Genomic DNA, 23,491 nt, shown 5'->3' with positions numbered 1-23,491 from the left:
CAGTAATCTCATATGAAGTTTCTGGCTATGGGTTTATTGTCACAAACAAAAGAATTGTAATCATGAGTTTAATGGCTTTATAAGAAAATTGATTTGTAGTTCATCTCTCACTGTAGGCTTTTCAGCACATTCATGTGAGATACTCTCTAATAAATATACTTGTTAAACTCATCATTACCTCAGAGTTTGTCATCTAGAAATTAAGTAACTAGTTTTCAATTTAAATGATTTAAGACATGATTTGTTTCTAAATATGCTCATGTTAAAGTACTTTTTTCTTTTAGTAGTAACAGTGATGATCTGTTTTTGTAAGATTCAGTTTGTTTTCTTATTTAACCCATTAGCCACCCACTTTTTATACTTTTGTTGCTATAAATTGTCTCTAAAGCTGCATTCTTGCTTTCATAGGGTCTTTTTTTTTTTTTTTTTTTTTACAGTCACATTACAGTTTCTGCCTCTGATTTTGTAGTTGGGCTCTGGGTTTTCACTGTTCATGCCGCCCTTCACTACACCCCAGCAGGTGGCCTGTAGGATTACCAAAGCATTCTTGGGATCACTGTGGAACAAACGTGCTCATGTCCCTCAAAGACTCACTAATGATTTGGATGATATACTGCAGATTTACGGATATGTTTTGCCTACTTCCCACAGTTTTTCTAAGAAGGTAGATAAGGTCACACATTTAAAGATTTGCACTTCTATTTCTTCTGTTTATAATTTTAGTAATGCGCTGTGAAATAATTTTCCCTACATCTTACATTCAAGGCCTTTGTCATATTTGGCTAAATACTAAACCCAGCTGGCAGCCTGCTTTAGCAGAATGGTTGGTGTCTGACGAAAACTTTCTGCATTTGTTTTAGTGCTGGGTCTCTCAGAACGTCTCAGATAATACCTGGAACTCTTGGCCTCCTCTAAAATTGGTGTTACCAAGATAAATTTTAAAGGGAGCACAGACAAGAAAGCAGTAGTGTGGTTTTTAATATTATTTAACGATAAATTGAAATAAAAGAAATTTTTTTTTTACTCACTAGAAGGTTGATTGGGTTTTATTTGCTTTTTTGTTTTGAATAATGCTTTTTATCTTGAATAGTTCTCTTTTTATAGACATTTAGATTCTGTAAAATTGAAACACTTTGTTTTTAACCAAATCACAGTTTCTGAAATGGCATGTTTTTATTTAGTGATAGTGAGTTCCCTGGTAGACATTTTATTTTCTCCTAAGCAAGGTCCAATCTGTTATTAATATTACCATGTCAACTCAAAGAAAGGAAAATTTAATATGAGGATAGAGAGTAAACATTGGCATAGGTTAAAAAGTCTCTGAAGTTCAACATTTCACTTCTACGTCAGAAATCAAACAAAAATTTATATTTTATCTCTCATGATGTATTTCATTGTTTTAAAGCATATTTGGGGGGTTTGAGTTGTAAGTATAAGACAGGGCTCTCCATATAATCTCCCTATTTGGGGGGAAAACATGGGTATTAGCTTATATACGCTGATGTGGAGTCGAATAAGCTAGCGAGTGAGTGTGTGTGTTTTTGCTGATTTCTAGTCAAGCAGTTCTCCTCATTCTCAGAGTCTGTAGTCAGCTGTCAGGTGGGTGCTCTCCTGCTTTGTTCTTTTGAGTTGCTCACGGACTGCACGCTGGAAAGGAACGCTTTTAACAGATTAGTGCGGGGCCCTCTGCTCTCTCCTTAGCCTGCTTCGTCTACATCATAGCAGCTGCGTTATGCTTTTTTTGTGGCCCTGCAAGGAAAGGGCTTGAGAGAGAGAGAGGGAGAGAGAGAGTGAGTGAGTGCGGGCGGGCTGCGAGCCCGTGTGTGTGTGTGTGTGTGTGTGTGTGTGTGTGTGTGTGTGTGTGTGCGCGCGTGCGCGCAAGGTCAGCACACGTGGGAAAAGTACTTCTATGCTTAGTTTTGTAACTGTGATTGTTTTTGTTTTATGGGGCCAGAAGAAATGAAGTCATGAGACGTGGTTGTGCTCTGCCTCCGCATTTACCTGTCCTTTCTCTTTGAACTCTCCCAGGCAGCAGTACCTGTCCAAAGGTCACTATCGTTCCACCCTTTTTCAAAAGCAGCACAACTGAACTGATTGATCAGAAGGAATCTGATGAAGAGGCTCAGGGAATAAATGGAAAAACGCCAGCAAAACACACAGCTGCAAGTCCAAAGCCACAAGGTATGCCAGTTGGGGTTCTTTGAACAGGTTGGGTACGTCGTGCTTCAGCGAAGGCTACCCAGAAGAATGGTGGCCACGGAGGAAGAGTTTTAAGCTATAAGTGGGAGGACTTGAGTGCATTTATTTTTTTCAGGAGAAAAGTCACTCTGTGAACCTTCTTGGACAGAGTTGGCTCTTTGCTCTGCTCTTAGAACACCTTATACATTTCTCTGTCATAGTTCTTTTCATGTTTCAGAAATTGTTTGCATGTCCCCTTAAGGGGACTGTGGTCTGTTCATGCATTATGCCTGACTTAGCACAGGGCCTAACTTACTGTTTGCGTAAGAAATGCATGACAAAGGAATGTGTGTTTAGAAGGACTGTCAGCAGTTCTCATGACTTGCTAAATGTCAGAGGATCTGTGAAACAGATCATTCTAAAACAGTACCTAATGTACTTAGTAAGAAGGTGCCTTTACAATAGTAAGGAACCTGGGCTTGAAAAGCCTTTTTAATAAAGTCATCCATAGAAATTAAAAATAAATGGTTCAAGAATGGAGTAGCCAACAAGTAGTAAAACAGTTATAATAGTGGGTTTGCTCAGTGACCGTTTCTTTTTACAAATAAATTTCTAGTGAGCTGGGTATTAACTTTGAGAAGCAAAAAGTTATAATTTTGATGATAGCAAGGCCCTTTGAAATGTAATATAAAGCTAAGCTCCACTAGGGTTTAATGTGTAGTTTCTTCTTAACAGGTTTTTATTTACACTGAATGCTCAACATTCAGCCAAGAAACAAACTGGGCATTTGTAATATTACTATACTTTGGAAAAATCCACTTTGATTTAATTTATTTTGTATTTATTTTGGTCTCTTTCCTGTTCTTGCAAAGAAAAACAGTGTTATAGAGAATGCATTATAAAAGAGCTAGTGTTGTTCTCGAAAGTTCTTATGTTTTAAGGATTTCTGAATGAGAGCCTTAAAAGGATTTAAAATGGGGTCTTCCACATTATGGGGTATTTTTCTTTTGTTTTCACTACTAGCTATATTGGTGGTGGTATGAGGTATGGCTATAAAGTAAGGTGAAAAAATTGATAATTCAAATGAATAGCCTATTCATGAGTTTATAACCTTTCTTTTGGCCATACTCATCCCTACAAAACATTGTGATGTGAATATGAATATAGACATTTTTATCATGATTTAATTAAGCCATTTATTTGCAAAGTACAAAATTCCATCTTGCTTATTAAACCTGAACTGACAAAGATCAAATGGGGTAAGAATATAAAAAATGAATGGAATTTAATTTTATGTAATTTCCCAGATCAAAAGCAAGAATTTCATTATTTATAAAGCCTTTTTTGGGACGCATCTTTACATTACCTCATTGTTTTTCATAGTTCACTGAGATAAATCAGTGCAGTGTCCTTCCTGAGCTACCATGTCCTGAAATAATCATATTCTTCAGGGAGACAATATTTAACCTTGCTTTTGCTGTTTGTAGTTTATTGAAGTTAATGTATTGCTACGTAAATATATATTTACTTCCTATTTTGAACGCGTGCTCATATGTATGATGTTACATAACTCCAAATATAGTCAACTTGTAAGTATGAAGAGTACACTCTAACATAATGATGAAAAGTATAGTATAGTAAATGCATAAACCAGTTACATAGGTGTTTATTACCATTATTGAGCATTATGTACTGTACATAATTGTAAGTGTTATACTGTTACATGACTGGCAATACAGTACATTTGTTTACACCAGCATCACCTATGATGGCAATAGTCACTGGGCAATAGGAATTGTTCAGCTCCATTATAATTTTAAAAGGGACTACAGTCGTGTATTTGGTCCCTCATTGACCAAAATGTTATACAGTTTATGACTGTATACAATAAACTAAATAAGTACTTTATAATTCTTTTTAAAAATATTCTTGACCTGGCCAGGTAGCTCAGTTGGTTAGAGCATCTTCCTGATACGCCAAGGTTGTGGGTTTGATCTCCCATAAGGGAACATACAAGAACCAACCAATGGATGCATAAATAAGTGGAGCAACAAATTGATGTTTCTCTCTCTCTCCTTCTCTCTCTCCCTTTTCTTTCTCCATTCCTCTCTCTCTCTCTCTCAAATCAGTAAAAATTATATATATATTATATATATATATATCCCTTTGCGGTCGTATTAAATTTGGACATGGGTGTCGTACTGGTCAGAATTAAGAGCTTTCAGAGAAATTATGAACTGATACATGAATGAATAGAGTTAAGATTTGTACGGTTTCTTGCTGTGGTGGCTGAGAGCAGACAAATGACCGCAAAGGGATATATATATATATATATGTATGTATGTATTCTCACTCGTTTTGGACTCTTTCCTGGCCCCATGGTTAAAATTTTAACTCCACCTTCACTCTGACATTTCATTATTTCCCCATCCCTACTTATTTTCTCATTTATTAAAGTCTAACCTACTATACATTTTACTCATCTGCGTTGAATTTCTTCCCTGCCTTTTGCTCTACTGCATCCCCCATGCCTACCACATAGCATAGCAGGTCTTCATCAATACTTGTTGAATGAATCCCTGCTTTATCACCACATTTCTTCCACTTTCTTTGTTTCTGCTATTTTTTGTTTACAACTTAGAATGTGAGCCATATGGAGACCAAACTCCCTGAAGTGAGGATATGTCTTGGCATTGTGAGATCAGCTGCCAAATAGATTGGGCACTACTTATTGACTTATCAACCACTAATCTGTGTTCCCGCACCCTCTAGTGAAAGGAAGCCACTTTTCATTTCTCCAAACCCTTAAAAACATCCAAACCAAGGAGGAAAAAGGAAGGGGATGCTGATGGCATTTCCTGTGCAGATGAAGGTATTACCACACCGACACCTGTGTTTTCACTATATTGCAAATCCTTACAAGTTATGATTGGTGAGGCTGATGAAGCTTCAGGTTCATTATGTAATTTTAATTTAATTTAAGGCTCTTAGTCTAGATCAGTGGTTCTCAACTGGAGGCAACCCCCCATTGGTATTGTTTTTGCTTGATACAATTTGTGGGAGTTGCTACTGGCGTCTGCTAAATAGAGGCTAGGGATGCTGTTCGACATCCTACAAGACCCAGGTCAGTTCCTCTACCTCTGCCCTAAAGAATTATCCAACCTGAAATGTCAATAGTTTGTGCAACTCTAATCTAGATGCTAAGAACAGCCAATAATTAAATCTTGTTTCTCATGTGAAACACTAATAAGATCATAGCTATAATTTATTATAGTAATTAAAAAAATTTAATATGTTTTTATTGATTTTAGAGAGGAAGGGAGAGAGAGAGATAGAAACATTAATGAGAGAGAAACATCAATGTCGATTGGCTGCCTCCTGCACACCCCCTGCAGGGTATCAAGCCTGAAACACAGAAATAGGCCCTGACTAAGAATTGAACCAGTGACCTCTTCGTGCATGGGTTCATGTGCAACCACTGAACAACACCTGCTGGGCTATTGTGGTGATTTTTAAAAGTAGAGATAATATTGAGTAACTTTATTAGTAGTGTTTATGTAGTAATATGTCTGGAATAACATCTGGTTTATGTTTATTAATTATCAATAAGTAAGTACTTTTGAAGAATTAAAAGGAAAAAAGAGCTAAATTTTAGATTAGTGATTAGATAAGCTTGCAATTTGACTCTAAATTGGAGCCTGCAGATTTAAAAATGAGTTCCTTCAATAGTTTGGGCTTGTTTTCCCTCAGCCTTGGAAAACACCCGAAGGCTTGGAAAACAATGGTTTATTCAATTCATACCAATCCTATCAGTCAAACAAATAAATTACAGAGCAACTTCAAATGTAAGTCTTTCTTCTGGTTCACCACTTTTAAAATTTGCCTATTTCCTGCCATGCTAGACATGACTCAAAATAACTTTCTTAGCAATTAAAGCTAATAGTTCTTTTTCTCTTAAGAGCTTTGATCCACAACATTCTCCATAGTTAACTATTTTGATAAAACCCATATACTATCACTTCTCTATCATTATACCTAAATGTTTAGAAAAGTTTCATGAGCTTGGAAAGCCACATTATTGTTTGAATAATTTAAGTATATTTATTTATTTATTTTTAAAATTTTAATGTTTCTTTATCTTTATTGTTGAGACCATTACAGATGTCCCCCTTTTAACCCCACTGATTCCCTCCACCCCACATTCATCCCACCCCCCAGGCCCTCCCCAAAACAATGTCCCCATCCATGGGCCGTGCCCATAAACATGCACGTTCCTTGATTAATCTCTCCCCACCCACACCCCTCTCCCTGCCTTCCCTCTGAAATCCCTCAGTTTTTCCAAGCTTCTGTGTTACTGGATCCACTTTGTTCATCAGTTTCTTTTGTTTATTATATTCCACATATAAGTGCGATCATGTGGTACTTGTCTTTCTCTGACTGGCTTATTTCACTTAGCATAATACTCTCTAGTTCCCTCCATGCTGTACCAAAGGCCCAAAGGTCCTTCCTCTTCACAGCTGCATAGTATTCCATGGTGTGAATGTCCCACAGCTTTTTTATCCACTCATCTACTGATGGGCACTTGGGCTGTTTCCAGATCTTAGCTATTGTGAATTGTGCTGCTATGAACATAGGGGTGCATAAGTTCTTTGCGATTGGTGTTTGAGGTTCCTTAGGATATATTCCCAGAAGTGGGATCACTGGGTCAAATGGCAGGTCAATTTTTAATCTTTTGAGGAACCTCCATATTGTTTTCCACAGTGGCTGCACCAGTCTACATTCCCATCAGCAGTGTACTAGGTTCCCCTTTCTCCACACCCTTGCCAGCACTTGTAGTTCTTTGACTTCTTGATGGCAGCCATTCTGACAGGTGTGAAGTGATACCTCATTGTGGTTTTAATTTGTGTCTCTCTGATGATTAGCGATGTTGAGCATTTTTTCATATGTCTCTTAGCCATTTGTATGTCCTCTTTGGAGAAGTGTCTATTTAGGTCCTTTGCCCATTTTTAATTGGGTTGTTTGTCTTCCTTTTGTTAAGTTGTATAAGTTCCTTATATATTTTGGATATTAATCCTTTATCCAATGTGTCATTGGCAAATATGTTCTCCCATACAGTGGGCTCCCTTTTCGTATTGATGATGGTTTCCTTTGCTGTGCAGAAGCTTTTTATTTTGATGCAGTCCCATTTGTTTATTTTCTCCTTAGTTTCTCTGGCCCTAGGAGATGTATCAGCAAACATATTGCTGTGACAGGTGTCTGAGATTTTACTGCTTATGTTTTCCTCTAGGATTTTTATGGTTTTATGCCTTACATTTAACTCTTTTATCCATTTTGAATTTACTTTTGTGTATGGTGTAATTTGGTGGTCCAGTTTCTTTTTTTTGCATGTATCTGTCCAATTTTTCCAACACCATTTATTGAAAAGACTGTCTTTCCTCCATTGTATGTTCTTGCCTCCTTTGTCAAATATTAATTGACCATAATGGCATGGGTCAATTTCTGGGTTCTCTGTTTGAATAATTTAAGTATATTTAAAGTGCTCAAACCTATTTCATTTGCTTCTAAAGTAAAGCATTCTGTGTGGAATGTTCAATTCTTAAGGATAATGTTATAAATTTATAATGCATTAATATATAGCCAGCTATTGTTTTTCATAGTAAAATAAAAGCAATCAAAATGTAGTGGGCATACTCGCCTTGGCCAGTTTGGCTCAGTTGGCTGAATGTGGTCCCATGCACAGAGAGAGGTCACTGGTTCCATTTCCAGTTGGGGCAAATGCCCCGGGGCATGCCAGAGGCAGTTGATCAATGTTTTTCTCTCTCATCAGTGTTTCTCTCTACTTTTCCCTTCTACTCTCTCTAAAATCAATAAAAACACGTTTTTAAAAATATAGTGGACATCCCCAAACTTAAACTGCAATTAGTGTCTCATTCTTCATAAATACTTTGCTTAGTTGGAAGTTTTTGAATGATTAAATTGTTTTGTTCTATTTACTGTCTGTAAAATTGGCTGTCATAGAGCCCATTTTACTTATAGTCATCTAGATATTTCAAACTTAGCATGTCCAAAAATGTCCTATTGATCCTTCCTCCTAAAATTGTTTTACTATGTGTCAGTTGATGACAATTCCATCCTTCCAGTTGTTCAGGACAAAGGTCTCAGAGTCATCTCTGACTCCTCGCTTTTTCTCTCATACATCACATCTAATCTACCAAGAAATCTACTTTTGAAATCTACCTGGAATCCAACCAGCTCATTATTTCCTTCTAAACACCATTATCTCCTGCCTGAGTTTTCACAATAACCTAACTCTTCTACTTCTCCCCGCCCCCTAAATTCTCAACACAGTGGCCAGGGTGAGGCCATGGAATTTATGTCATATGTTACCCCTGTGGTCAGGACTCTGCAGCGACTTCTCATTTCACGCATTTCAAAATCCGTAGAAGGTTGTACTTTATCAGGCCCTGCCTCTGATCTCAATACCTGCTCTTGTGTGCCTGCTCCTTTGGGTCCAGGTACATTGGCCTCCGTCCATGTCTAGCTTTTGCTCTGCATGATGGAAACTCTTCTGCAAATGAGCCCCTCAGCTTCATCAAGTCTCAGTCCAGTCAGAATTTCTTAGAGAGGCCCGCTTTGCACACCCTACTCAATACTGCAATCTGCCCTTCCCTCCTCCCCCACTTCCTGCACCCCAGATCCCTTCTATCTTATTCTTTTAACTCCCGCCCCCCCATTTTCTCTTAGCACTTATCACCTTCTGATACATGGTTTACTTGCTATAGTTTTTGTTTTTCCTTTTTTTTTATTAATATAATCAAGCGCATAGAACTTGATAGGTATTCAATAAATATTTGTTGAATTAATGAAAACGTAAACTTAAAAAACAAAACAAAATAAAAAACAACCCTTAACAGCCTGGGTGGGTAGCTCGGTTGGTTAGAGCATCATACGGATACGCCAAGGTTGCAGGTTCGATCCCCAGTCAGGGCACATACGAGGGTCAACCAATGAGAGCTTTTAAATAACTGGAGCAAGTCGATGTTTCTCTCCCTTTCTCTCTCTGTTTCTCTCTCTCTCAATTCAGTCAATAAATGTTTTTTTAAAATCCTATAGTATAGATGTGTAAGATTTCTCTAGGATATGTATTTTGGAGATGTCGAGTTTTTTTTTTTTTAAATCCTCACCTGAGGATATTTGTTTTCAATTGCTTTTCAGAGAGAGTGGAAAGGGAGGAGGAGGGGAGAGAGAGAGAGAGAGAGAGAGAGAGAGAGAGAGAGAGAGAGAGAGAGAAACATCGATGTGAGAGAGACACATTGATCGGTTACCTCCTGCACCCAACCCTACCCAGGGTGGGGATCGAGCCTGCAACTGAGGCACATGCCCTTGGCCGGAATTGAACTTGGGGCCCTTTAGTCCTCAGGCCAGCACTGTAACCACTGAGCTGAACTGGCTAGGGCAGAAATGTAGAGTTCTTAATGGTTATATTAATTTAGATTTACTTTCAAAATGTATGAGACTTCACATTGCTTCATATTCTCACTGACACTTGGTATTATTGTCACATTTAAAATGTTTGGTTACTCTGATGGGGTTGAAGTGGTATCATATTGTGGACTTAATTTGCGTCTCTCTGATTATTAGTGTGGTGGAACACTGTTTTTCCTGTTCACATCCTTTGGGCTACCGGAGAAAGAAGTAGTAAGTTGAGTTTTAGTCATAATGAACTGGAGGTGCTGGTAGGACACTTAGGAGATGTTCAGAAAACATTTCAAAATGTTTACACCCTCCAAAGTGTAAAAAAAAGATCAGAAATAGTGAGAGAGAGAGGGACAGAGAGAGGAATCATTTTCACTTTTTAAAAAATTAAATTTATTGGGGTGATATTGGTCAATAGGATCATTTTCACTTTTTAGCTATATCTTTTGAGAAAAGTGTATATTATTTTCTTCTAAGACAGTGTTTTTGACACTCAGCCATTCATGTATCATCTTGAGATTTTTGTAGCATTTGTGCTCTTTTTTAAAAAAATTTATTTTAATTCTCACCAGAGGATATGTTTTTTATTGATTTTTTAGAGAGAGAGGAAGAGGGAGAGAGAGAAAAAGAGAGAAACATCGATGTGAGAAAGAAACATCGATCGGTTGCCGCCGCTGTATGCGCCCCGACTGGGGATTGAACCCGTAGCCTTTGGCGTATGGGACGACACTCCAACCAACTGAGCCATCCAGTCAGGGCAGCATTTGTGCTCTTTTATTTAATATATGTATACTTACTGATTTATTGTACATTTGTGTCATCTCTCTTGCTAAAATAGATGCCTCTTCTGTGCTCCTAACGTAGCTCTGTACCCAATGCCCACCTTTGTCAATATCATTAACCTGTATCCGCTCGAGACTATGAGCCCCTTGATGACACAATTAATTAGTTCCCTCATGCATTCCACAAATGTGCCACAAGCACTGTGCACTGGAAAACGTAGTTGTGATCAAAACGGACGTGTTCCTACCCTTACAGAGCTCCAGCCTCGTGGAGGAGAAAGCTTTACATCTGTAATGTATTTAATACTTGATTGCTGCTCTATTATTTAATACTACTTACTACTAATAATTATAAGCACTTTGGGGGAAAGTACACATTGTTATGAAACAGTTTAAGAGATAGACATCATTGAGATGGCAAAGGTCGCTGGAGTCATCTCTGAGGACCTGACTGGCTGCTACTTACTATTTTACTTGAAACTTTCAAGCATCTAACAGTGTCTGGCAGATGATAAATAAGAAACATTTGCTGAGTAAACGCTAGGTTAGGATGAGTTATTTTATAATAATCTTTGCAAACAGAATTATAAAGAGCATATTTACTTCCTTCTTTGAATATTCTAGTTCTGAGTGTTGAACTCCTAATGTTAATACTATTTTTTTTTGTTGGGGTATTGCCCTGGTTTACTATCTTGGTATGTATGGATTCCTTACAGGAAAATTTTCCTTAAGGTTAACAAATATCACACTTATATAAGCCTCCTCCTTCCCAATAGATACTATATTAACCCCTCCCCCAAGCATGTCTTGGAAAATAATATCACTTTTATAAGTAGAAGCATGTCGTTTTTCCATTGGGATTTTCTTCTCATTTGTGTTGGAAGGGAACGAGATGAATTGTTACACTTGTAGCTCATTGTGATATACATTTTATGTTTCTACTCTGTACGAATTGATAACTGGCACAGAAATGATAAGATCTAGGCCCATGAGCATCAGGCAACCAGTTGTCAACTGAGTTTGTAAAAGAGATGACATGACTGAAAACTAGGGTAACCAGCTCGGGGAAAATGAGGCATGTCATTAGACAGAGACTTGATTCCCCAGCCTTCTTCCAGAAGTTAGGAAAAAGGTTTGTTTTTTAAATCCTCACCCAAGAGTATGTTTCCATTGATGTTTAGAGAGAGAGAGGGAAACATCGATACGAGAGAGAAACATCAATTGGTTGCCTCCCATAAGCGCCCTGACCGGGGACTTAACCTGCAACCTAGGTATGTGCTCTGATCAGGAATCAAACCTACGACCTTTTGGTGTTTGGGATGACACTCCAACCAACTGAGCTACCTGGCCAGGGCAGGAGAAAGTTGTTTGTTTGTTTGTTTGTTTGTTTGTTTGTTTAAAGGATATGATTGTATTTGATTTGTTAAAATCAGTTAAAGAAAAGCATATATATGTTATAATCTTTTATCCAGAATGTAAACTAAGCTCTTATGGATTATTACATTTTCTTATCTACAGAGTTTCTCATCTGTTAGGGGAATATCTGTAGATATTAGTATTTCAGGAAATGACCTATTTCTATTCTTTTAATTAAGTGAAAGTCTTATTATAAGCAGAAAATTTGTGGTAAAATGATGCAAGCCAGCTACTAATGTAGCAGACAATAATAGCAGAACTTCTATATCCCCCTTTTGCTGGATTTATGATGAGGGGCAATGCTGATAATGGAAGGGGCCAGCGTCTGGATCCCGGTCATAAAATCAGATTAGCCTTGTTACCCCAGGCCTACCACTTAACCTCTCTAAGCCTCATGGAGCTGAGAGATGAATAATGTAAATAATTTTTATCTAAGATCAAATGAGATAAGGTGCTTTTGTTAATTGGGAAGATGCTGTAGTCAAGCAGCATTAGTGTAGTTTGTTTTGTTGCCTTTTACGTTCGGCTTACTAAGTCTGTGTTCTGGTAGATCTGTTATTCACTCTGTTATTAAAAATGTGTTTTGTAACAAGCAGTATATCTCCAGGAATTAGTTTCTTTTCTCTGACTACATAAGTAACTGCTATGTTATCTCTAATAGTGTTAGAGTGGCGCAGCAGCCCTGTGTAGGCCCCTAAGTGTTTAATAATACCATGTTTAATGTGACCTAAAATTAAAAGAACCACTTGAATCTTGGAGATGAAATTTCCACAGGACACAGAGCAAATGTCCAAGATAGATAAAGGCCCCTTGGTTAAGTGTTAATACAGAGCTGACAAACTCTTTATAAGAGTTTGATAATGCTGAAGGTTTATATACCCAGGACACCAGATTTTTTTGTTTTGTCTTGTTAAGGAAATACTGAATGCTATTAATTCTTTTTCCACAGTGCCTCCAAAGCCATTACATCTGCAGAATTCACCTTTGTCCAGTATACACCAAACCCCTAAGCATAAAGCTTTATCTAGTGCAGCACCCAGGATGGAGGAAGTTAAACCTGTCTCTGCTTCTTGTGTCTCAAAAGAAAAATCCAGTAAAATATCAGATCTCATCAGTCGCTTTGAAGGAGGCAGGTAAGAGCTCATTTACAATGGGAGAAGGCAAAGGGGAGACAAAAGCTGAGTTCTGAAAAAAATGATAGGGCCATAAGTTTTCCAGATCAAACATACATCTTCTTCCATTGGCTTTGGTAGGCCTTTAGAAAGAGTGAATTTTAAAAGTATTTAATCTTGCCCTAATATAAATTGTCATTTACTGTTCATTGTCTGTGTGCAGCTCTTATGTCACCAGCTTCTTCGTCACATTGTGTGCTGTGTAGATCTATAGATACGCTCTCTCACTTCCTCTGTACCTGTGTGCGTCCTTGGGGTCACTGTCTTGGTCCCTGGATATATATCTGGGTTGGAAAGGCAGGAGATTGGCTCTATCTCTGTTTCTCGCTTTGTATGTTTCTGAATGTGACTGCAGGGGGCCTGTTCCATCTCTGTGGGCTTCTTTCTGACCCACTTTATTTAATGTGGGTCTTCTATATCCGTCAGGTATATGTTTCCCCTCTCTCCACACCCCTGCTCTATATACTAGGCGTTGTGAAGAGATATTGGCAATAACAAAATTCAGGCTAAGTTTCAGTCTTGCACTTATTAGATATAGTTTTATATTTTTTAATCCTAATGTTTCAAAAAAGATAGGTGAGATAATGTATATTTCTCTCTTAAAGATAAAAACAAACTCACATAAGTTGCTTTTCTACTTACATGATTCTCAATTGTTTTTTTCTTAGAATTCCCATTATTGAAAAAATAGAATTTTTGAAAAATTTTACGAGAAGCATTTTTTAAAAAATTAAAATATATATATATATATATATTATATATATATATATATATATATATCTTTATTGATTTCAGAGAGAGGAAGAGAGAAAAAGAGATAGAAACATCAATGATGAGAAAGTCGTCATTGATCGGCTGCCTCCTGCATGCACCTGACTGGGGATCTAGCCCGCAACCCGGGCATGTGCCCTGACTGGGAATCGAGCCTCGATCTCCTGGATCCTAGGTCAATGCTCAACCGCTGAGCCACGCCCGGCCGGGTGCATTTTATTATTTTTATGTCACCCAAAAGTCTGTATATAATTTAACAATATATATAAATTTACTCCCATCCTTGAAGTTACCTATTTCCATTAATTCCAGTGTAATATGTAGGAGTGGTTTCCCATTAGGTGGTTTTATTTTTTGCAGGATTTATTGTTAGGTATGTAATGAATCAAAGCTTGGAAATACTTTCAAAATCTTCTGGAAATTGTGACCAAGTACAGAACTGCAGTGTCCCTCACTTAAAATGAGACTATGTTAAGTAACAAGTTCTGGAGGAAATTAGTTCATAAGTCTGTCTTTAATTTTCATTCACAATCAATTGTGGGAACATGAGTCATGAATATTTAAGTTTCAACATCTCCCCCTCTGAAGAAGGATTTTTAATAGCTTTGTTATCTTAAATTATAGTAATCTTTACTAGAATGATCTAATTCCACTTAAAAAATTTTTGTTTCTCAGGACAAGTTTATTTAATCGCACAGAGAGCGACCCCTTATATTTTCAGGTTTCCAGGGCCATGTCCATGACTGTATAATATAATGAGGCCTGGCCCCCTGGCCCATTCATAGTAAATGCCAGAACCTGAATCCCCTGCGTGGGTCAGTATTCCAAAGATTGAGCCCTCTAAACTTCACAAATCTGATAACCCACTGTTTGCATTCCTCTCCATGCATGAAAGGTACATAGTTTTCCCACTTAGTGATGCTAATTTTCTTTTACTCTTTCAAACTTCACAGATTCAAAGTCACATTTTGATGCAAAGCTTGAAGGTTGGATCTAAGGAGAGATGTGCTGTAATTGATGACATTTAAAAAAAATTTGTTGTAGGTGAAGCTAGGATGCCACGTGAGCATTTTGGCAAATCTGGTGAAGGACTGTTACTTGTGGCCAAGTCCACCACCAATATGAAAAATAACTATATGTTCTTAGTGAGGTGTTATCAGTAGAAACTGACCCAAAATGTCTGAAGGGGTTAGTATTGCATTGGGTCTATGGGGCTTGAATGGGAACTTTATGTTTCCTGCTGAATGATGTCCATGTGCCTGCAATATAGCTCTCAAGTTATACCCCAGTTGTTATAGCTTAAACCAGCACTTTGTGGACTAGAGGGAGATGTGGCAGGCTATGAGTTCCCACACTAGATGGACAAGAAGAACCAATGTCTATTATATTGGGGTCATAGAAGACCATAATGTACTTGTTGAGACCTTACTCATGTGGCGTAGTTTCGCTCTTTGCAATAATCTAGGTAACTCTGTTTTATTAAGATGAGTGACTTAGAGGATATACTTGAAGCAAGTGAAATTTTATTTTTTACTGTGGTTTATCTTTTTTTTTTTTTTGAGAGAGAGTAAGAGAAACTAGTCTTTTTAACCTATAAAAGACTTCAGGATTTTAGAAATAAATAACATTTTCCCACAAAACCAAACATTGTTTTTTTTTTTCAAGGACACAGCTAAGTCAACTGTTTCACTCCAAAGCAGCAGGAATCTCGTACGTACAGGTTCAACCACTGCTTTTGCTAATCTGCCCCCCCCATCCCCTACCCCATTCCCCCCATATTTCCCCTGGATGTCACTTATTACAGGAAATTCCTGCCTGTCATCCAAAGTAGTCCTTTCCAGAAATCCTAAGCAAGCCCAACATTTGTTACAGTGGATCTACTGAGGGCCTTTCCAATGGGTTGCTGGTTGCCGTTATGGATGGCCAGACAAAGGAGGACAGTTTAATTCAGTTCTCCAAGGACTGTTTGGGAGATTATCTAGGCCAAAGGTATACTGTTGTAGAAGGCAACTATCATTGATGGAGTGTGTCACCTTTATTTATTTTGATGACCTCCAACTTTTATATATATGACATTTTCTCCTACCAATTTTTTTTTTACCCCTGTGTCGCTGTACTTGACCATGTCTTTTTCCCTCCCTTATTACTTTCCTGCTGTCAGTTGCTATTCCCTGTTCCATTCTCCAGTCCAGATCAGCAGTATCTGGGAGGAGGGGAGTGAGGGGAGATGGTGGTGACACACATCCCAGCATTGTCCATGGCCCTTGGTGCTGTGCCTCCCACCACCTCCCTTTACCCTATGACCCCTCCCTGCACTAAGGAGGCTGGGAGTCCTGGGCTGTCTTCCCGTATTTGTATGTAGCCTACTCACCTCTTCCTCACTCCCTCCTTCATGGTCCAGTATATTTATTATAATGTGAGGTTAAGACTGTGGGATTTGGTATTAGACTTCATGGTTTGAACTCTGGCTTTATCATTTGTTAGCCATGCGACATTGCCACATTATGTAAGTTTCAAAGCCTGGATTTAAGGGGTCTCTATTTTGGAAATATTATGAAGATAAAACAAGATACCCATTGTGAAGGGCTTGGTGTAGGCTCTGGCACTTAATAAATGTTAGCTGCTAATATTGAATGAGTGCCATGATCTTCATCACAACCCCAGTTATTTATTACTCATCGAGTATTTACTGAGCACTTTCCATATGGCTGAGAAGTGGGGATAAAGCAGAGAACAAGACAGGGACGTTCTGTACCCTCACGGAGTATTAGCCTAAATTTGTCTTTGTTCCTCCTTAGGTCGTAGGAATCTCTCCAAGACTGCAGCCCAGAATTTTTCCACCCTGGAATCCTAGATTAAAATGCTATACAAATATTTCCGTAGGAACATTGTAATATATTGGCAGTTAGGTTCCATCATACTATTGTGGTTCTCAATGATGTCAAGTAATAATAAGGGCTTTAAAAAGATGAAGATAAGATGCGTAATTCGTGGTGGAGTGTGCTGTAATAGAGAGAACAATCCAGGAGGTGACATCTGAGCAGAAACCCACATGATGGGCAGGAGTAAGCCACACCAATGTCTTGGGGAAGGTTGTCCTGAGCAGAGAACAGCAGCACAAAGATCCTTAGATGCATGTGTTTGCTTATTGGGAGTCAGGGGACAGCAAGGAGGCAGGTATGACAAGAGCACTGGGAGTGAGGAGGAATGGAATTCAGTGACACCAAGGCTAGCAGAGCACATAGAATCCCGCGGGCCATGGGCAGGATGCCAGATTTACCTTTGAGCTTGTGGAGAAGCTCACATAGAGCTTGATCTCTGTGACCAACTTGGAGAGACTAGATTAGAGGGGATCAGGTGTGGGAGCAGAGAGATCAGTAAGGAGGCTACGATAGCATGTGTGATAAAGTTCCTGGGAGTATGTGTTCTACTTTCCAAACAAAAGTGATTTTTGGTTTCCAACCTGTCCGTATATTAAGGGTTGACTGTATTTGTTTTTAAATGTTAAGAAAGTAAAAATCTTGGTAAAGGATGGTTTTATGAAATATAAATATTTCTCATCTTGAAGTCTGTATACTAACTAGCAATATTGATAAACAGCCCAAGGAAACGTTTCAGACCTTATGAAGTTCAGGCCTAGCGTCTTTACTTAAATGTTTCTCTAAGTGTGACTAGCATTGCAAGATATTGAAAACTACACTGAAATATTCTTATCTGTGTTTCTCAAACCATCAGAGTGCGGAAATGTCTTCGCTCGATATCAGTTAGAATAAACTTGGTTTTATTCTAGAACTTGCCCATGCCAGTGTTTTCACACTTCCTCTGTATTTTACCCTTTAGCGCATTATCAAGTTACGGCGATGTGAAGAAGAATTCAGCTATGAACCTAAATGCTCCTAGGACCCCGGGAAGGTATGGATTGACAACCACACCTCAGCAAAAACTGTCCGCCCAGCACCCACCACAGAAGCCGGGAAATGCTCCAGGTCCAACTCAGGGAGTACAGACTTGTGTTGCTAACGGTGTAATGGAGGCACAACACCAGGTGGAGTGCGTGGAGGAAAACATGGCCACTGTTAGCCCAGATACTCCTATTCAAACTGCTGAACCCTTGCCTGATACGACCTTAGTGAATGGAGCGGGAGACGAAAGTACTACGGGCCCCACCTCACCCACAACAAATGACTGTGATGAAAATGCTTCTGACAGTAGCTGCAGGACTCTGAGTGTGGACCCAGCCCTCCCCCTGGAAGAAGGAAGGGCAGACACAGAAGCCGAGGTCCGGGAGAGGGAAAATGGAGAAAGCCCCCTGGAACTAGAACAGCTGGACCAGCCCCAGGAGATGAAGGTAAAGTGTGAGACCAGCTCATAAGTAGGAGGGAGCCCTCATCGCCCCACTACTGTTTTAAAACTGTTTCATAGCACCCATGATATGAATGAGTTAGATCACCCTGGCCACCAGTTCAACAGTTTTCTAGCTCTAGCTGCTAACGGGTGTTTTCCCTACTCTCTGTAGCTTCTGTTGATCTATTGTGATTACAAGAGTCAGAATAGTGTGAAGACTTTGATACAGGAAAACCATAAACATCACTTTTATTTACAAAGGAAAAAAATGTTCTTTGTCACTCTAGGTGTTAGAGCTACATCCATAATATTTATGTTCTAAGTGAGAGGAAATTGTATAATCTTTGCTTTTCAGACATTTCTAATCTAGTAAAAGAAATAGACTTGGATGATTAACTTGTACTAGCAAATGTTTCTTGTAAGGACATGAAAATGGAAGTAGTCACAAATTACTCAATAGCTATCTGTAACTCTTCCCAGGTTTCTAATTTTTTTAAAAAAATTCTAATTAATACACAATTTTATAATTAGAAGGCTCTTTAAAAACCACCTTAGCAAGCAATTCATTTATAGAAGCAAAAACAGTCCTGGAAAGCTGAAGTGATTTTCTGGAGTTACAATAATAGCCGAGACCCCTTGTGTCCTGATTCCCAGGCCAGTATTATATCCCTGATGCCAGAGTTCACAAACATAAATGCCAAACTGTAGAAAATGTCAATGAATGCAGCAGCCATGAGTGATATACTAGAGGGAGGCGAGACTGCAGCAAACTGGAAGTTGATATCCTTTCTAAAGAGGGCAGCAGTCCAATGAACCACCTGAATGGCATTTCTGCCCATGTGCTAACGAAGAGCTGATTTGTGGGTGAAGTATGGTCATAATTTACCTGTGCTCCATCAGAAACTCTGATACAATTGCAGTGATAAGACCTCTGTGTTTATGTTCTTTAACCATGTCAGTATAGTGCTTTGAAAATATTAATAAATAATGGCTTTTACAAAGTACTTGGGATTTCCTGGATCAAAGGTACAATGTAAGGATCGTTATAGACCCTGGAACAGAAAGTTGTTTACATCTCTGAAGACAAGAAAAACGTTTCCACTGCTTAGTCTCTTATCAATTTTAAATGACAGTCTATGTAGGAGAGTTGAGAGTTGAAAATTTGATAATTATGGGAAAATGTGTAAGTGAAAAATCCAAGTCCTAAATCTATGTACTTTTTGTTTATGGTGCTGTGTCTTTTTTTTTTAAATATGTTTTTATTCATTTCAGAGAGAGGAAGAGAGAGAGGCGGGGAGAGAGAGAAACACCAATGTTGAGGAAGTCATTGATTAGCTACCTCCTGGGGATTGGGCCTGCAACCTGGGCCTGTGCCCTGACTGGGAATCAAACCATGGTCTCCTGGTTCATGGGTCAACACTCAACCACTGCGCCACACCAGCCAGCTATGGTGCTGTGTCTTAACTGGCATTAACATAGGCAGAAATTCAAAAGGACTGATAGATAGTAAATATTAGAGTAAAGCGTGAATGGTTGATGTATTTAGAACTTTAAAGTGAAATACACCTTATGGTACAATTTTCACTGCCCCTGAAAAAAAAGAAAATTCCAAAAAAGAGCCTCTGGTTTGTTTTCTTGAGGTTAGGGAATTGGTTTTAAATGCTGACTTTCAAGCAGGGAAAGCTCAAAGAAGGAAGTGCGGGGGGGGGGGGGGTGTGAGTCACACTTGGTAACATCATTAGAGAAACAGGACATTGCAAAGTGAATATCTTAACATCTTGACAGAGTGTGAGTGTCTCTCTGCTTGAACCATGGTGAACGGAAAAGGTTAGAACCAAGAAGCTCAGAGCTCAGACATCTGTCCTTAGCGCTGGGATGATGCCACCAGCAACTATTTATAAAACAGTAAGAGCCATTCTTATTAAGGGAAATATTTTAGTTGGTAATGATGCCTGTGGTTGCTGGGTACTACTTTTCCCCCCCTCTGTCATATATTATTGTGTATCTATTTTCAGAGATAAGTCGTATGTGGTTTGGGAGAGACTTAATAGGGCTTTGCTATTAAACTAGTGAAATCTAGAATAGTACAGCTGGCCTTTCTCCTAAATGGGAGTTTAAGTAGTGGATGGCATGTGCTACATGTGGGAAGAAAAGAATTTCTTTTTCTCTGCAGAGCTGTTGATCTGAACACCACATGGGTCTCCCATCTGAAAAGGAGCATTAGGATTTAACTTCCACATGGTGACCATGTGGTCTCCTTTGCTGCTCTGACGCTTGTTGCATTGCCTTTCCTTGTTCCAAAATGCAAGTGTTAAGGTGGTAAATTTTATATTATGTAACATTTTACCACAATTAAACATAAAAAAGAAATCTTTAAAAAAAATGAAAAATTTAACAGTATATAGTGAACCAAACAGTTGGAACCAGGAAATTTTAATGCTGCTTCTGGCTTGTCCACTAACTAACAAACAGTATGAACTTCAACAAGTCAGTTCTTTGTGCCTTTAGTTAAAGGATATAAACTGAATATGATCATAAGGCCCTTTTCAGTGATAACGGCATAATTCTCTGCTGTTATATGTAGGTATGTTCCTTTGTTAGCACAGCCCGGACTCCAGATCATCAGCTGCTTCTTAAACTGTTTGATGTGTTGAACTTCTAAGACATAATGGAATATTTGAGTTTCACTATGCAGACAACTGAAAAAAAAATTTTCAGTCTTTATGTAACTTGACAAAGAGATGTACATCAGAATAGCCTTAAATAAGTTTTATTCATCCCTGAATTAAATTTAATGGACACTTCCCAAGTGCCCACCAGGAGTGGGAGAAGGAGGGGTTGGGGGCTGGAAGGTAGGAATAGAATAGAATCACAAAGATAGTTCATGAACGTAGATACATATTAAAATGCATCTTGAACAATCATTATTAATCATTGAGACCTGACTTGAAAATAGTCTTAGCTTATGTAACTGTTTCATTAATTATCTCATGTATTTTGATCAAGAATCACTTTCAGTGGTGAATAGAGCATACTGTTCTTTTTACTTTGTAAAGATAAAGAATACCTACCTTATTGAAACTATTGACTCCACCATAAACAGATTTTAAAAAAACCTTAGAGTCAAAGGAAAATTGTTAACACTTTGTGATACCTTTATCTCTTATCCACAAGGTGTTACAGTATCTTTAAATTAAGGTTAATCGTGTATTACAGCAGATTAAAAAAGATTGAGATCTACTGAAGGAGAGATGTTGTTATAAGGAAACATTAAAACCCCTAAGTTCCAGGGAAGTTAGAGGCAAAGGAATATCGTGTGCACACGTGTGCTGCTTGCACAGGCATGCTTACTTGAGGAGACTGGGGGGGAGTGGGGCCTTGTAATAGTATTAGAATTTCTGTTTGGCATGACAAATCTGGGTTATCATAAATATCTTAAATTATATTAGGAGACTCAGGTAAATGAGTCAGTACATTTTGGAATAAATGTCGTGAAAAATGGTCACCTTTTCTCAGATTTGTAGGCTTTGGTGGGTAAGTTTTAGTAGATGTGCACTGATGTGGAATGCTGCATTCATGGAATATGCCATGTAAATGTAAATGTCTCTTTAGTTTGCATGAGCCTTTTTTAAAATCCTCACCCGAGGATATCTTTATTTTTTTGGGGGGGGGGGGTGTTAGAGAGAGAGAGAGATTGAGAGAGACAGAGAGAGAAAGAAACATCAAGGGGTTGCCTCCCACGTGCACCCTGACCGGGGATCAAACCCACAACCTAGGTATGTGCCCTGGCTAGAATCAAACCCGCAACCTTTTGGTGCACAGGATGACACTCCAACCAACTGAGCCACCTGGCCAGGGCTCATGAGCCTTTTAATATCCAGAGACATACTTTAATGTGTTATACTGGTAGATTTTTCTGAGATTTATTGTTTTCCTCTATAATTTCAAATATAAATGTGTGTAGATATAAGCTTTTTAAGACTAAAGCTTAAATAAATAACAAATCTCTGTTAGTAGTAACATAAGCTCAAAGTAGCAATGTATTAAACCTCTAATAATACCAGTTTTATCAAGACTATAAGAGAAACAGTTTTGTTTTTTTTAAGTCAGAATAATATTATTATGTAGAGTTAAAATATCCACAGGGATGATTTCCTACCTCATAAAATGTAGTATCAAAATAGATTTATATATTTTCCTCAATATAAGTAACCTCACGCCCCCAAAGTCTCTGATTTTTTTGCCTTTTTGCCTTTCTCCACTACCCCCCCCCCCCCGGAAGGAATGGAATTTTTGCAAATAAATTAACTGTGTATAAGCAAGTTCTCCCTTTTTAAAATCCAGTCCTAGGCCAAAACTTCTTTAAAATATAACTTGCCCTAGGATTGTTGGCTTTTACTTTTGTATCAAAGACTTCTTTCCGAACATGTATCAATAGTCACGCTGAGTGAATGGCATTGTCCTCAGTTCATCACCTAACGGGAAAAGGGAGGAGGTAGTTGCTATTGTCTGGCTTTGGCTCCATGACTAGAGCTAATCTGGCATCAGGCCAGACCCTAGACCCCACCCGATGGGCAGCTTTATTGCATGCGCCACAGTCTCCTGCCGTTCCTCCTCTTCCTCCTGCTCCTTTCTTCTCCATTTGTTTGGGAATCATTGTTGAAGGTGGTGGCAGATGGTGTGTCTCTCAGTGGAACCAAAGGCACCTGACAGGCTAGCTCAGTAGGGCCATGCCACCCTTCTGGTGCAGCCCATCTTGGTCCCAGTGGTGTGGGGGTGCCTCAGCCTCACTCTGTGTACTAGGATTCTCTCAGTGGTTTCTTGTTCTTAAATAGTTGGTAGTCATTCTTGGTGGTGGGGGAGTGAAGCCAGGAATAGCCTATGTCCCGTGCTGGTTACGTCATTCTCTAGAAATAACATTTTTTAAAGGTAATCTTTCCTTTCACCAAAAATGAAAGAAATTACATAATCAAGTAGGGGATAGATGAAGAAGGAAGTGGCCAACCACAAAATGGAGATTTATAGAAACATTTTAAAACTATTTTTAAACATGTCAATGTTTATTTCCGAGTTATTTCTGGTTTCTTAATTATCATCTTATTTATTATATTACTACATGAGCCTGAGGCTTATAACTTTTGAACATACTCAAATTAAAATTAAGAAGATAATCATCTCCTAGGGAAAAGAATGACCCAATGAAATTCAGAAGTAAATTATGAATAGAAAACCATTGCTTTAATTCAGATCAGCTCATGTTTCCTCTTTTTCTGTCAAGTTCTCCCCACTGAGTTTAATTCTAATTCTTAAAATTGGTGATTAATTTTACAGGATATAACGTGAGGTATCAAA

The 23,491-nt window shown here is 38.5% G+C and overlaps 1 protein-coding gene across 2 annotated transcripts in view; it reads left to right on the top strand.

The window, feature by feature from the left end:
- FGD4 (FYVE, RhoGEF and PH domain containing 4) overlaps positions 1-23,491 on the top strand; it is a 183,642-nt gene that overhangs the window by 123,762 nt on the left and 36,389 nt on the right. For both annotated transcript variants that reach the window (XM_081127011.1, XM_081127012.1), the window contains exons 2-4: positions 2,029-2,181; positions 12,802-12,985; positions 17,636-18,143. In XM_081127011.1, the coding sequence (XP_080983137.1) occupies positions 2,029-2,181; positions 12,802-12,985; positions 17,636-18,143 (845 nt within the window). The remainder of the gene's footprint in view (positions 1-2,028; positions 2,182-12,801; positions 12,986-17,635; positions 18,144-23,491) is intronic.

The sequence above is a fragment of the Miniopterus schreibersii genome (genome assembly GCF_964146895.1).
Source record: "Miniopterus schreibersii genome assembly, chromosome: 2".
NCBI classification, from domain to species: domain Eukaryota; kingdom Metazoa; phylum Chordata; class Mammalia; order Chiroptera; family Miniopteridae; genus Miniopterus; species Miniopterus schreibersii.
This window is presented reverse-complemented; position numbering and strand designations above follow the sequence as displayed.